General features: G+C 43.1%; 1 protein-coding gene across 1 annotated transcript in view; it reads left to right on the forward strand.

Annotated features, from left to right (window-relative positions):
* LOC124593784 (serpin B8-like) overlaps positions 1-15,926 on the forward strand; it is a 38,968-nt gene that overhangs the window by 6,193 nt on the left and 16,849 nt on the right. The window contains exon 2 of the mRNA XM_047132132.1: positions 6,260-6,349. Coding sequence (XP_046988088.1) covers positions 6,272-6,349 — 78 coding nt within the window. The 5' untranslated portion in view covers positions 6,260-6,271. The remainder of the gene's footprint in view (positions 1-6,259; positions 6,350-15,926) is intronic.

Below are 15,926 nucleotides of genomic sequence, written 5' to 3' on the forward strand. Positions count from 1 at the left end.
AAATCTGAATTTGCGTAATAAAACCTGCAAAAAAAAAAAAAAAAATGAAAAAAGAAGGACGACTGATTGCTCCCCTCTATCATTTATAAATTAACTTGTAACGTTCATATCGATAAAGCTATGGGGAAAGCAAACCAAAGACTGTGATTTATTAGGAGAACACTTAGAAATTGTAACAGGTTTACTAAAGAGATTCCTCACACTAAGCTTGTCCGCCCTCTTCGGGAGTACTGCTGTGCGATTTGGGATCCGCCTTAGATAGGATAGACAGAAGGCATCAAAAACGTTCAAAGAAGGGCAACTCGTTCTGTATTATCGCGAAATAGCGCAGAGAGTGCGACGGATCTGATATACGAATTGGGGTGGCAGTCATTAATACAAAGGCGTTTTTCGCTGAGGCAGGACTTTCTCATGAAATTTCAATCACCAAATTTCAATTCAGAGTGTGAAAATATTTTGTTGGCACCCACCTATATATGGAAAAATGACCATCATAATAAAATAAGGGAAATCAGAGTTCACACGGAAAAATTTCTGCTCGATTTTCCCGCACGCTGAGCCGTTGTGACCGAGCGGTTCTAGGCGCTTCAGTCCGGAACTGCGCTGCTGCTACAGTCGCAGGTTCGAATCCTGCCTCGGGCATGGATGTGTGTGATGTCCTCAGGATGGTTAGGTTTAAGTAGTTCTAAGTCTAGGGGACTGATGAAATGGCTCTGAGCACTATGGGATTTAACAGCTGAGGTCATTAGTCGCTTAGAACTTAGAACTACTTAAACCTAACTAACCTAAGGACATCACTCACACATCCCTGCCCGAGGCTGCATTCGAATCTGCGACCATAGCGGTCGCGCGGTTCCAGACTGCAGCGCCTAGAACCCCTCGGCCACAGCGGCCGGCGGGGCTGATGACCTCAGATGATAAGTCCCACAGGGCTTAGAGCCACTTGAAACATTTTGAACCTGCGCGCTGTTCGTGAGTGGAACGGTACAGAAGTAGCTGAAATGTGGTTCGCTAGGCAATTAATTGTGAATTGCAGATTAATCATGTAGATGTAGATGTCATACACTCTCCGTACACCAATGTCATCTTTTTCTGCAATGGTAAATCCCGTCGTCCTCTCACGAACTACAGCTTGGACTGTTACGCGCTAACTACTAGCAAGTCGCAATGTACTCAAGAAACACACAAGCACACTGTAAGCAAACATAACAGTATTGTCCCTAGCAACTACACAGGTTGAATGGTACAAACAAGTGTCGGTGTGGAGATTTTTCAACACATCGTACCTCGTAAACGATAAGCACTAGAATCATACGCACTAGACTCCTGCAACAAACACCACTGACATTCTACTTAAGTTTTCTAGTGTCAGTAGGCATTGTCCCGTTGAAAATGTGTATGTTTGCAGAAAAAAGTATTTTTAGAAAACCGCACATCAATAGCACATTCATTTCCGTAAGATATGCCGTGCAAGTTTTAGGTGATTCGCCTTAAAGGAAAAGATGTATAGAGAATTTTGTAGTGTTTCAACGATGTAACTGAAACTGTTTCTGCATCTACATCTACATCCATACTCCGCAAGCCATCTGACGGTGTGTGGCCGAGGGTACCTTGAGTACCTCTATCGATCGGTTCTCCCTTCTATTCCAGTCTCGTATTGTTCGTGGAAAGAAGGATTGTCGGTATGCCTCTGTGTGGGCTCTAATCTCTCTGATTTTATCCTCATGGTCTCTTCGCGAGATATACGTAGGAGGGAGGAATATACTGCTTGACTCTTCGGTGAAGGTATGTTCTCGAAACTTTAACAAAAGCCCATATCGAGCTACTGAGCGTCTCTCCTGCAGAGACTTCCACTGGAGTTTATCTATCATCTCCGTAACGCTTTCGCGATTACTAAATGATCCTGTAACGAAGCGCGCTGCTCTCCATTGGATCTTCTCTATCTCTTCTATCAACCCTATCTGGTACGGATCCCACACTGCTGAGCAGTATTCAAGCAGTGGGCGAACAAGCGTACTGTAACCCACTGCCTTTGTTTTCGGATTGCATTTCCTTAGGATTCTTCCAATGAATCTCAGTCTGGCATCTGCTTTACCGACGATCAACTTTATATGATCATTCCATTTTAAATCACTCCTAATGCGTGCTCCCAGATAATTTATGGAATTAACTGCTTCCAGTTGCTGACCTGCTATTTTGTAGCTAAATGATAAGGGATCTATCTTTCTATGTATTCGCAGCACATTACACTTGTCTACATTGAGATTCAATTGCCATTCCCTGCACCATGCGTCAATTCGCTGAAGATCCTCCTGAATTTGAGTACAATTTTCCATTGTTAGAACCTCTCGATACACCACAGCATCACCTGCAAAAAGCCTCAGTGAACTTCCGATGTCCGCTTACATTAAGGCGCAACAGGTATTTCCGTGCAAGTGATTGCCTAACACGCTCAAAACCATCTGGTGTACAAGTAAGGGCTGCGGCATTAGCGAAACGAGGAACCACATCTTCTGGGGTGTCTATCGGTGTCTCGTCCACCAAACACTTTGTCTCCCCTCATAAAAAGACACATGTGAGGGTGTGGCAACGTCTCTAAAATGACGTTCGCCACAAAGCAGTCTGAACACCGCCTGTGAACATAACTAGCCTTTAAACCTTCATAGACTCCGGGAGGGAGTGACCGTTTTGTCACGTAAAAGAGTGTATCTTTTTGTCTTCCCCCAAAACTCTAAAATGTTGACTACGTACTAAGGGTCATCAGGCCATTTTTTCTGATGTTTCGGCAGTTATTTACAATTCCGTTTTTCGAAGCTGTGTATGGTGTTGACCCAAACAAATACTGCTCGTCATATGTTAGATGCGACGCCCAGTGGGAATGGAAAACGTCAGAATGTTTACCGTCACATACAAAATGATTTTTAAAGCGGAATTTTACGTGCCCATTCGAAAGAGCAGCCGCAAAATTAGTCTAGCGTAATATTCCTTTCACCGATATACATGAACAAGGACAGTAAACAGGAAGAATGACGAGTACCACAGCAGCGATTGAGTAGCGGTGCTGAATGCTGGCAGCAGTCAGGGCAGAGCAAGGGCGGCACACGAATCGCATGAAAGATGAGATGAGCGGTATTTGTTTGGCATCATTCCACCTACAAACTGCGAAAATGAATTTGCAAATATCTGTCGAAACATCAGGGGAAGAGCGCCCGACTAGTCTTGAGAGGCCCCCGGTAGACGTATTTGTAATGTTACCTGTGATGCGGTCACCACTGGGCCCCAGAACGGCGTATGTGGGAACATTCTACCAGTACCACAGTGATAATACTACGCCAGCAATAGTCTGGTGCTTAGCTACAGAATTTCGCAGTCGGATAGCCCCTAGCCGGCTTACGAAGCCTTCAGTGTAAATACAATACTGGCCATTAAAATTGCTACACCAAGAAGAAATGCAGATGATAAACGGGTATTCATTGAACAAATATATTATACTAGAACTGGCACGTGATTACATTTTCAAGCAATTTGGGTGCATAGTTACTGAGAAATCAGTACCCAGAACAACCACCTCTGGCCGTAGTAACGGCCTTGATACGCCTGGGCATTGAGTCAAAGAGAGCTTGGATGGCGCGTACAGGTACAGCTGCCCATGCAGCTTAAACACGATACCACAGTTCACAAGAGTAGTGACTGGCGTATTGTGACGAGCCAGTTGCTCGGCCACCATTGACCAGATGTTTTCAATTCGTGAGAGATCTGGAGAATGTACTGGCCAGGGCAGCAGTCGAACATTTTCTGTATCCAGGAAGGCCCGTACAGAACCTGCAACATGCGGTCGTGCATTATCCTGCTGAAATGTAGGGTTTCGCAGGGATCGAATCAAGGGTAGAGCCACGGCTTGTAACACATCTGATATGTAACGTCCACTATTCAAAGTGCCATCAATGCGAACAAGAGGTGATCGAGACGTGTATCCAATGGCACCCCATACCATCACACCGGGTGATATGCCAGTATGGCGAATACACGCTTCTAATGTGCGTTCACCGCGATGTCGCCAAACGCGAATGGAACCATCATGATGCTGTAAACAGAACCTGGATTCATCCGAAAAAATGACGTTTTGCCTTTCGTGCACCCAGGTTCGTCGTTGAGTACACCATAGCAGACGCTCCTGCCTGTGATGCAGCGTCAAGGGTAACCGCAGCCATGGTCTCCGAGCTGATAGTCCATGCTGCTGCAAACGTCGTCGAACTGTTCGTGCAGATGGTTGTTGTCTTGAAAACGTCCTCATCTGTTGACTCAGGGATCGAGACGTGGCTGTACGATCCGTTACAGCCATGCGGATAAGATGTCTGTCATCTCGACTGCTAGTGATACGATGCCGTTGGGATCCAGCACGGCGTTCCGTATTATCCTCCTGAACCCACCGATTGCATATTCTGCTAACAGTCATTGGATCTCGACTATCGCGAGCAGCAATGTCGCCATGCGATAAACCGCAATCGCGATAGGCTACAATCCGACCTTTATCATAGTCGGAAACGTGATGGTACGCATTTCTCCTCCTTACACGAGGCATCACAACAACGTTTCACTAGGCAACGCCGGTCAACTGCTGTTTGTGTATGAGAAATCGGTTGGAAACTTTCCTCATGTCAGCACGTTGTAGGTGTCGCCTCCGGCGCCAAACTTGTGTGAATGCTCTGAAAAACTAATCAGTTGCACATCTCAGCATCTTCTTCCTGTCGGTTAAATTTCGCGTCTGTAACACGTCATCTTCGCGGTGTACCAGTATTAACCGCCAGTAGTGTATTACAAACACTGTCATACCATTATTATTAAATTATGATATCTTCCCGGTAACCATTCGGGACTGCACCAGGAAAGGGAGAAAATAATTGTGGTACCCATGGTACAATCTGTTAGGTGGCTAACAGAGTATAGACGTTGCTCCAGATACGTGGCGTAAATAATGGGGATTGTTTTACATTCCTCGCTCTCTTCAGATGTGAAAACATCGATGGTGTTGTTATAAAGTCACTGGACTTGCGTCAAGATTGAACAATCCATCGTCTTCAAGATTTGAAGAACCTTTCGTCATCTGATCATACACAACGGGAGAATTTTTACCAGTGTTATGTTTCTCTAGCTGCCAGTCTTTCGTTTGTCTTCTCATTATTCGGAACAGTTATTACAAAGTTGTAGAACAAAAATTTCTGGCCGGACGCAAGCCCTCCCGGTATATTTCAGGCTTTACAGGAGTATTATTTTAATGTCACTGTATCAGCTTAGTAAAAATAACCATATCATTTGTGCACAAAGCGACTCACGTAACTGTTCGAGATTCTAACTGTTCGAGATTCTAACTACTCGAGTTTCCCTGTCCAACTTTAACCATGACTGGCAGGTGGAGGAAAATAGTTTCTCGAAATATCCTGCAGATTTTTATCAGTGGGATATTCAACAGCTTACGCACAGTTACATATTCTGTTGTCTCTATGTCAGTAACTGCTGTATGTTTTGAACATGGCTGGTGTTCAGAAACAGTGAATGTAAAGAACGATTTGAGAAAATCAGCCACCCAGTGCCAGTATAAAAGTTTGTTAACACCCCTTGATCAATGTTTCAGCAACTGTAAAATTGTCTTCTTCAGAAGTAAATGGACCTATTAAGAAAATGTTTTGCATTATTTTGCCACATGTGGGCCGTTTCACAGAATTTTAATTCGTATACATTTTAAAGTGAAGACTTTTACTTTTAACCCAGCTATAATGGCAGTTTTTTTTAACGGATGGCCACACATACATGTTAGTTGACATGAACTCCTTTGCTCTGAAATTTGTAGTCGCGAATATGCGATTTTACGTCTAAGTAATTTTGTTTATTATTTTTTTATCCAGTGGTTTTGTACATCGTTTACATCTCAATAATTCTTTTCAGCTATAATGTAAAAATTTTCCTCCATAGATCCATGTACTACTGAAGGAGACAATTTCACAATTATTGAAATCATGGCTAAGGGTAGTTAATAAATATTTGTACCGGAAACTGGTTAACTGCTTTTCTCAAATCATTCCGACAGCGATGCTAAATTTTTATTCTGATTTTTCCAAGTGAAACTGTCTTCAAAATTCGAACCATGTTTGATTACCGTTCTTTGTATATTGATGAGCCTGTCGTTTTCAAATATGATCTAAGCACATTATGTTTGAACTTATGAGCATAATCTTAAAATTACTGTTCCTTGTCCTTCCAGATATTCGAAAAAATGCCTGATGGAGATTTCAGTGATGCTCTGCAGACGGTGTCTCGAGCAAACGATCTCTTCACAGCTGACATGTTCAGGGTAAGATTCCACGCAATATCTCACATTCTTCACTACATTGTACAGTGTTCTTGTCAGTAATCTATGAAACACACTCGCTGTGTCTACAGCTACAATCGAAAAGTGACGTATACTGGTTTTTCAGCGAAGCGAGAAAGAGGATACTCCGCAAGCCACCTGACGGTGTGTGGCGGAGGGTACCTTGAGTACCTCTATCGGTTCTCCCTTCTATTCCAGTCTCGTATTGTTCGTGGAAAGAAGGATTGTCGTTATGCCTCTGTGTGGGCTCTAATCTCTCTGATTTTATCCTCATGGTCTCTTCGCGACATATACGTAGGAGGGAGCAATATACTGCTTCACTCCTCGGTGAAGGTATGTTCTCGAAACTTCAACAAAAGCCCGTACCGAGCTACTGAGCGTCTCTCCTGCAGAGTCTTCCTCTGGAGTTTATCTATCATCTCCGTAACGCTTTCGCGATTACTAAATGATCCTGTAACGAAGCGCGCTGCTCTCCGTTGGATCTTCTCCATCTCTTCTATCAACCCTGTCTGGTACGGATCCCACACTGCTGAGCAGTATTCAAGCAGTGGGCGAACAAGCGTACTGTAAACTACTTCCTTTGTTTTCGGATTGCATTTCCTTAGGATTCTTCCAATGAATCTCAGTCTGGCATCTGATTTACCGACGATCAACTTTATATGATCATTCCATTTTAAATCGCTCCTAATGCGTACTCCAAGATAATTTATGGAATTAACTGCTTCCAGTTGCTGACATGCTATATTATAGCTAAATGATAAGGGATCTTTCCTTCTATGTATTCGCAGCACATTACACTTGTCTACATTGAGATTCAATTGCCATTCCCTGCACCATGCGTCAATTCGTTGCAGATCCTCCTGAATTTCAGTACAATTTTCCATTGTTACAACATCTTCTTGTGAAAAAGTGTCTTGATAAGAATATTGCCGCATCGCCAACACAGCAAGCGTTGAGCGTATTTGGCTTGGTGACGTGAGTACTCAACGCACTGAACAAATGTCAGAAGGAAAAGCGTGGCGAAATGTGTGAGTGGTTTTGCGTGCAGGAGGATTGGAGAGGGGTACTGTTGTGAAGGGATCAGAATAGCCTAGTGTACGTTTAGCTACTGGCTCGTTGATCCAGTTAAACATAGGCATGATATATCATTGTAGTGAAAGATGTCCGGTATGGTACAACATGCTTACTAAGGTGGCAACTACATGGAGCAGGAGACGTGTAGGTAAGGGTCTCCAGTAGTGTAAGATTTTCGTACAATTATTACTTTTATTTTCCAGAGGTCTCCACAAACGAAATTTGGCACAATAAAAACGTATTCCAGATAATGTAATACTGTTTGAACCGAGTAGTCTGAACCGGCCATTCAATAAAAGAAAATATTTAAAAATTGTGAACATAAATGTTACAGCTGGAACTAGGCAATTACAATTATATAGAAAAGTTAGATAAAGTAACACACTTCAGTTACAGCTTTCAATACTTGCTTACTTACAAGGGAACCTCCCCATCGCACCCCCCTCAGATTTAGTTATAAGTTGGCACAGTGGATAGGCCTTGAAAAACTGAACACAGACCAATCGAGAAAACGGGAAGAACTTGTCTGGAACTATGAAAAAATAAGCAAAATATACAAACTGAGTAGTTCATGAGCAAGATAAGCAACATCAAGGACAATGCGAATATAGGAGCGCGGTGGTCCCGTGGTTAGCGGGAGCAGCTGCGGAATGAGAGGTCCTTGGTTCAAGTATTCCCACGAGTGATAAATTTAATTTTTTATTTTCGGACAATTATTACCTGTCCGTCCGTCCGTCCGATGCGGTCACTTTTTTTTGGGTGATTATCACATCCACAAGAAAACCTAAATCGGGCAAGGTAGAAGAATCTTTTTACCCGTTCGCCAAGTGTACAAGTTAGGTGAGTCGACAACATATTCCTGTCATGTGACGCACATGCCGTCACCAGTGTCGTATAGAATATATCAGACGTGTTTTCCTGTGGAGGAATCGGTTGACCTATGACTTTGTGATCAAAATGTTTTCGGTTCCCATTTGAGAGGCACGTCCTTTCGTCTACTAATAGCACGGTTTTGCGGTGTGGTCGCAAAACACAGACACTAAACTTATTACAGTTACCAGAGACGTCAATGAACGAACTGACAGATCATAACTTTGCGAAAATAAAGAAAGGAAACTTTTCACTCCATGGAAGACTTGAACCAAGGACCTTTCGCTCCGCAGCTGCTCACGCTAACCGCGGGACCACGGCGCTCCTGAGCTCACTCTGTCCTTTATGTTGCCTATGTTGCTATGGACTATTCAGTTTGTATATTTTGCTTATTTTTTCATAGTTCCACACAAGTTCTTCCCGTTTTCTCGATTGATCTGTGTTCAGTTTTTCAAGGCCTATCCACTGTGCCAACTTATAACTAAATCTGAAGGGGGTGCGATGGGGAGGTTGCCTTGTTAGCAGAACTGATACACAGACGGGTTTCAAAAGAAATAAAAATTCATAATCAGCTCCTCCACAACAAGAGCACCCAACAACACAACAAATACACTGGGAGTCAAAGAAACTGGTACACCTGTGTAATATCGTGTACGGCCCCTGTGAGCACGCAAAAGAGCCGCAGCACGACTCTTGGCGTGGACTCGACTAATGTCTGAAATAGTGCTGGAGGGAACTGACACCACGAATCCTGCAGGGCTCTCCATAAATCCGTAAGAGTACGAGGGGGTGGAGAGATCTCTTCTGAACAGAATGCTGAATAATGTTCATGTCTGGAGAGTTTGGTGGCCAGAAACTAAGAAGAAAATTCCTGGAGAAACTCTGTAGCAATTCTGGACGTGTGGGGTGTCCCATTGCCCTGCTGGAATTGCTCCAGTCCGTCGGAATGGACAGTGGACATGAGTGGATGCAGATCATCAGACAGGGTGCTTACGTATGTGTCACCTGTCAGAGTCGTATCTACACGTATCAGGGGTCCCATATCACGCCAACTGGACACTCCCCACACCATTACAGACCCTCCACCAGCTTGACAGTCCCCTGCTGACATGCAGGGTCCATGGATTCATGAGGTTGACTCCATACCCACACACGTCCATCCGCTCAATATAATTTGAAAGGAGACTCGTCCGACCAGGCAACATGAGTCCAGTCATCAACAGTCCAATGTCGGTGTTGACGGGCCCAGGCGAGGTGTAAAGCTTTATGTCGTGCTGTTATCATGGGTACAAGACTGGGCCGTCAGCTCCGAAAGCCCATATCGATGAAGTTTCGTTGAATGGTTCGCATGCTGACACTGTTTGATGACCCAGCACTGAAATCTGCAGCAATTTGCGGAAGCGTTGCACTTCTGTCACGTTGAACGATGCTGTTCAGTCGTCGTAGCCCCGTTCTCGCAGAATATTTCTCCGGCCGCATCGATCCCGGAGATGTGATGTTTTACCAGATTCCTGATATTCACGGCACACTCATGAAATGGTCACACGAGACAATCCCCACTTCATACATACCTCGGAGGTGCTGTGTCCCATCGCTCGTGCGCTGACTATAACACCACATTCAAACTCACTTAATTCTTGATAACCTGCCAATGTAGCAGCCGTAGCTGATCTAACAACCGCGTCAGACACTTGTTGTGTTATAAGGACGTTGCCGACAGCAGCGCAGTATTCTGCCTATTTACATATCTCTGTATTTGAATAGGCATGCCTATAACAGTTTCCTTGGCGCTTCAGTGTAAGTTCAGGTCTGTGCAGGTGGTACGTGCGCCTTACGAGATACGAGTGCCAATGGGTCACTTGACTACAGTATACAGAAACTGAAGTTAAACACATGCCATACACTTTAATACAGTAAGATATATGTACACTAAAACATGAGATGCTTGCCAGGGATAATTATTATTTAAGCTGTGCTAGGCAGTAAACTGGACTTAATAATCCGGATGTATTATCATCATCAGTTTATGTAACATCAATGCCTAACTGGCTTGTGCTTTATATTACTAGACTTCAAGTAATTAACCAGAATACAAACTGGTTTCATCACAATAAAAGCCGCTTTAAGTAATGTACAACAGAAATACTGCTTCACTGGCTAATCATATTAATGTGAACATTTGTCATAAGCCTGAATAACCACCTACTGCAGCGCGGGCCGTCGCAAGATGTGCAGGGAGAGAGTCGGCGAAATTCCGGAAGGTGACGGCAGGGATGTGAAGCCAGGCCGACTCCAGTGCTGTGGTCAGCTGCTTTTGGTTTCTCAGTTGGGCACCCATGCCATGTACAGCCCCATCGAGTTTGGTGACCACGGGAGTACAGTAAGCTCATCCAGATGCTCTTCTAACCGCGCACGTACAATGCAAGCTGTGTGACACCTTGCACTGTCCTGCCAGTAGGTGCCATTTGCCCAAGGAGGAACATACTGCATGTAGGGGAGGACATGGTCATCAAGTATAGATGCATAATTGTGCTCATCCTTTGTGCCTTCCAGAATGACGAGATCACACAGGGAATGCCACTTAAACACACTTCAGACCGAAACGCTCCTTCCTCTGGTCTGGATCCTTCTGACGATTGTTGCAGGGTGTTTACTTTCAGGCGTTTCAAGCTGTACACGCCAGCAGACAACTGTCTGGTGGAGCATAAAACGTGATTCTTCTGAAAAGGCCAACAGTTACCACGCAGTGGCCGTCCAGTTACAGCACTGGCGTGCAACGTGCAGCCTTCGTCGTCAGTGAACAGCAGTCAGCATGGGTGCATGAATCGATGAACAGCAGTCAGCATGGGTGTATGAACCGATGAACAGCAGTCAGCATGGGTGCATCAATCGATGAACAGCAGTCAGCATGGGTGCATCAATCGAAGAACAGCAGTCAGCATGGGTGCATCAATCGGTGAACAGCAGTCAGCATGGGTGCATGAACCGATGAACAGCAGTCAGCATGGGTGTATGAGCCAGGCGCCTATTACAGATTGAGTACCCCATGCGTCTAGCGTCAACTACCACTTCGCGTTCAAAGTCTGTTAATTCTTCGTCGTGCGGCCATAATCAAGTCGGAAAGCTTTTTACATAAATTACCTGAATGATTTATGTGGCAGCTTCACCAATGCACTGACCTTTTATACCTTGTGTACACGATACTACGGCAACCTGTATACATGCATATCGGTGCCCCACAGGTTTTGTTATCTCAGTGTGTATCTCTTTGGACACCTGTCAATCCTGGAATTGTTTTGGTTTATTACATTGAAATTTACTGTGATTCCAGTTTCCCTTTCGCTGTTCTAACAGTAGATTTGAATCAAAGAATTCGTAGAATTTTTTGTTTGATCTATATAGGTATTTTGAAAAATAATATTCCTTAAAGCAGGTGAAGACATCTCGATTTCGAGTATGGGTGACAGAGTAAACACTCTTATTGTATGATATTTGCCCAACATCCTATGTTTCTACTGCCAAGCGTTTAACTACAATAAAAATGGACAACCTTGTGACACTTTTAGCTCTTTTTGTAATATAACTTCAAAAATAAGCTCTAAGACAAAAAAAGAAAAAGAAAACCCGACGCTCGACGAAGGAATTATCCGAATTAGACGGAAAACGGGAGGTGTGACTTATACGTACAGACAAACAAATGACTACAATTCGAAAAAGATTGGATGATTTATTCAAGAGAAAGAGCTTCACAAATTGAGCAAGTCAATAACTCGTTGGTCAACCTGTGGCCCAATTTCATTCCAATTCGGATAATTCGTTCATGGTGCGTCTTCTTTTGTCTGAGAGTGTATGCAATGCGTCATTTTATTTCTGTACACATGCAATTTTATTATCTTTATCCTTTAATTTTAATCTCGAAGGAAATCAAGTTTTTTTTGACCAGTGAGATATTCAGAATTTCGAATATTAATTGTCACAAAGTTATCTCCCCCGCCCGCCCCCCCCCCTTTCACTGAGGACAACATTCAACATTCGGAGACCCTGTCTAAGACAGGGAAAGCAAAGTCATCTGCTAAAAATATAGGCTGACCTATTGTTTTTTATGACATACAGTCATTGTTACAGATCTGGCAAGTTCTATGAGTTTCGTTTTATCAATAAACAGAAAACATTTGTCACAATGTTTTGCCAATTTAGTGAGATTTATTTTTACAATTTTCTTAAAATTAAAACAATTATAGGCTTATCCTCACAGAAACAAATTAGAATAAAAAATAAGAAAAAATCTTCATTGAGGAAGGTGTATAGACAAAAGTTTTACACACTTAGTTACACATCTCTTTAGTAGAACTGGTGAAGAAACAGACGGGTGACAACATTTACATTTAACACAGTATATTCTAAGCAAGATAATTAGATCAAACTGTTAGACACCAAACTCAGAAGTTCAGTGGTATAAGAAGAAACAGTTACTACACATTTAACCCAATATTCTGAACAACTGTATATTTAGAAATAAAATTGCAAAGCGAAATAAAACTTTGTCTTTTTACTAGAATATTTAAATATCTCCCTAATTTCACTAATGAGACTTATTTTCTGCAATCTCAATCGTCACATTTGTTTCTGCAGCTATATGTGCTGTCGAAAAGTTAGCCCTATGTTCTAGGAAATAATAATTTCTTCGCTTTCTAACCACAAAAATTTTTTTTTAAATTTTCTCCTATATAACACACTCTACGCAAATAAATTATTTATATCCACTTACCTTCAATTAGTTATCTCTTCAAATTTATCGACAGTGCCAGAAAGTTTCCAAGAACTCTACAAAGACATTTTTCTACCTGCAAACATAGTGGGTTTGTGATCAGCTCAGGCGTAATACATACACTTGCTGCTTCCATCACTAATAGCAGAACTGTGAAAGTGCACACTACAAAGGAGCTATTTGTCGAATATGCGCCCACATTGCAGCATTTAGAAACGAAAAGCTGCAGCGTGCTGCTGTCACAAACTAATACTCAAGTCTCAAAGCTGCTCATTTTTACGGCACTCCTTTGCAATGTACGAGTATTTCAACTCAGCTCAATGATAGAAAAATTTTGAATAAATTTTAAACTCCCCTAAACAGTAACCTCCATGTTTAACAATTAGTACACTTCATCCTGTGTCTTTATATTATTACTCAGCGTGTCGCAGAAAACGTCTTTGGATAGTAAGTGTTGTACGAGTAATTCTACGGAATTCGTCACACGTCTGATACAAGGCATTTCATTCTTTTCAATCTTAATTTCACTTATTTTAAGACATTTCTGATGTAACACAAAAGACAGCTGAGGCTAGAAAGTAAAGTTGCTCGCAGTTTTTGCCTTTTTTCGTACTAATCATTTTCATTAACATTTACTATATTAGCTGCCATTGTGTGATTCAATTTATCGATTTTGGTTACATTTTTAGAAATAATGCTTAATATTTATAACATATATTGAAGTCTACGCCCACTATTAATTTTCATAATATGTTTGGACGTAATAACTTCCGAGAATTAACTTACTTTTGGACGCTTTTTAAAAAACAGCCTTCTGAATCAACTGACCCACATCAGTCGAAATACGAGGCTTGGAACTTTAATTGTGCCAACTATTTATCTACAGCTCATACAAAATAGATACGCGTTTCAAAGTTTTACTTACCTTCAAAGTAGTCACCAGCATTGTGTATAACCTGTTGCCAGAGATGTGGATGTCGTAGGATACTCTTAGCAGTGCCAGTTGTGTTGACAGTTCGAGCGGCGCGGTATATTGCCCGACGAATTTGTAGCAGTTCTGAAGCGAATGCCGTGAAGTGTTTCCTTCAGTTTAGAAATCGAGTGGAACTTACGAGGGCTTAAGTCGGGGGAGTGCAGTACGTAGTATAGCACTTAGCAGCCCCATCAGTCAAACAAATCGGTAACAGCTTGGACTGTACGTGCTTGGGCATTGTCCTGCAAAATGATGGTCAGGTACTGCAGAATGTGTCATCACATCTATCTCTATGCTGTTCATTTTTCGAACACAACCTACAATCCTGCACCCATGACTTTGATTATTAGTGAAAAACGCTACTGCTAGGCCACCTGTGAGTGATGGCAAATTTCTTATAGCTACAGACAAATAGAAATACACACGTAACCAATATCGCGTGTTATTGTAAACTAGACTAGACATCAAAATGAAAGCAAAGTAAGTCTGTGTCATATACCGTGTACAAGAAACACAGTACAGTAAGTATGGAGAATTCAGAAATAGAGAGTTGCTTATGAATGGTCACTGAACCTTCTGAAAGTATGTGGACATTACTTGGGAGTGGGTGACCACTCCTGGTCTCAGTTATTTTATGTAGCAGTTTTCGTCACGACTTACCTCCTCCTTTAACTATGCAGCATACTGCCATCGCACCGCTGTAGGGTCCTCCTACAGATAGAACTTACCTATCAGCTCCTCTAAAACTGATTTTATGTTCCGAGTAGAAATGTGTTGCAATGGACGTCAAAATGTGCATGGAACTAAAAGCTTGACGATTAATACAGGATTATGAGACCTACTTTATCAGGAAACAGAATTTGACTATATAATCACATCAGAAAAAGTATTGCATCACCTACTACCCAGAGTTCCGGAACCTGTACAGAAAATTCGAATAGAGGTTTATTGCTCATGAAAACCACACATTGCATGTTGCACCACCATACAGCGAGACCTTCAGAGGTGGTGGTCCAGATTGCTGTACACACCGGTACCTCTAATAGCAAGTAGCACGTCCGCTTGCATTGACGCATGCCTGTATTCGTCGTTGCATACTATCCACAAGTTCATCAAAGCACTGTTGGTCGAGATTGTCCCTCTCCTCAACGGCGATTCGGCGTAGATCCCTCAGAGTGGTTGGTGGGTCACGCCGTCAATAAACATCCCTTTTAAATCTATCCCAGGCATGTTCGATAGGGTTCACGTCTGGAGAACATGCTGGCCACTCTAGTCGAGCGATGTCGTTATCCTGAAGGAAGCCTTTCACAAGATGTGCGCGATGGGGGCGCGAATTGTCGTCCATGAAGGCGAATGCCTCGCCAATCTGCTGCTGATATGGTTTCACCATAGGTCGGAGGATGGTATTCACGTATCGCACAGCCGTTAAGGCACCTTCCATGACCATCAGTAGCCTACGTCGGCCCCACATAGTGCCACCCCAAAACTGCAGGGAACCTCCACCTTGCTGCATTCGCTGGACAGTGTGTCTCAGGCATTGAGCCTGATCGGGTTGCCTCCAAACACGTCACGGACAATTGTCTGGTTGAAGGCATATGCGACACTCATCGGTGAAGAGAACGTGAGGCCAATCCTGAGCGGTCCATTCGGCATGTTGTTGGGCCCATCTGTACCACGCTGCATGGTGTCGTTGTTGCAAAGATGGGCTTCGCCTTGTACGTCGGGTGTGAAGTTCCTCATCACGCAGCCTACTGCGTTCAGTTTGAGTCGTAACACAGCTCCTGTGGCTGCACGAAAAGCTTTATTCAACGTGGTTGCGTTGCTGTCAGGGTTCCTCCGAGCCATAATCCATAGGTAGCGGTCATCCACTGCAG

This window comes from Schistocerca americana, chromosome 2, assembly GCF_021461395.2.
Source record: "Schistocerca americana isolate TAMUIC-IGC-003095 chromosome 2, iqSchAmer2.1, whole genome shotgun sequence".
Lineage (NCBI taxonomy): Eukaryota > Metazoa > Arthropoda > Insecta > Orthoptera > Acrididae > Schistocerca > Schistocerca americana.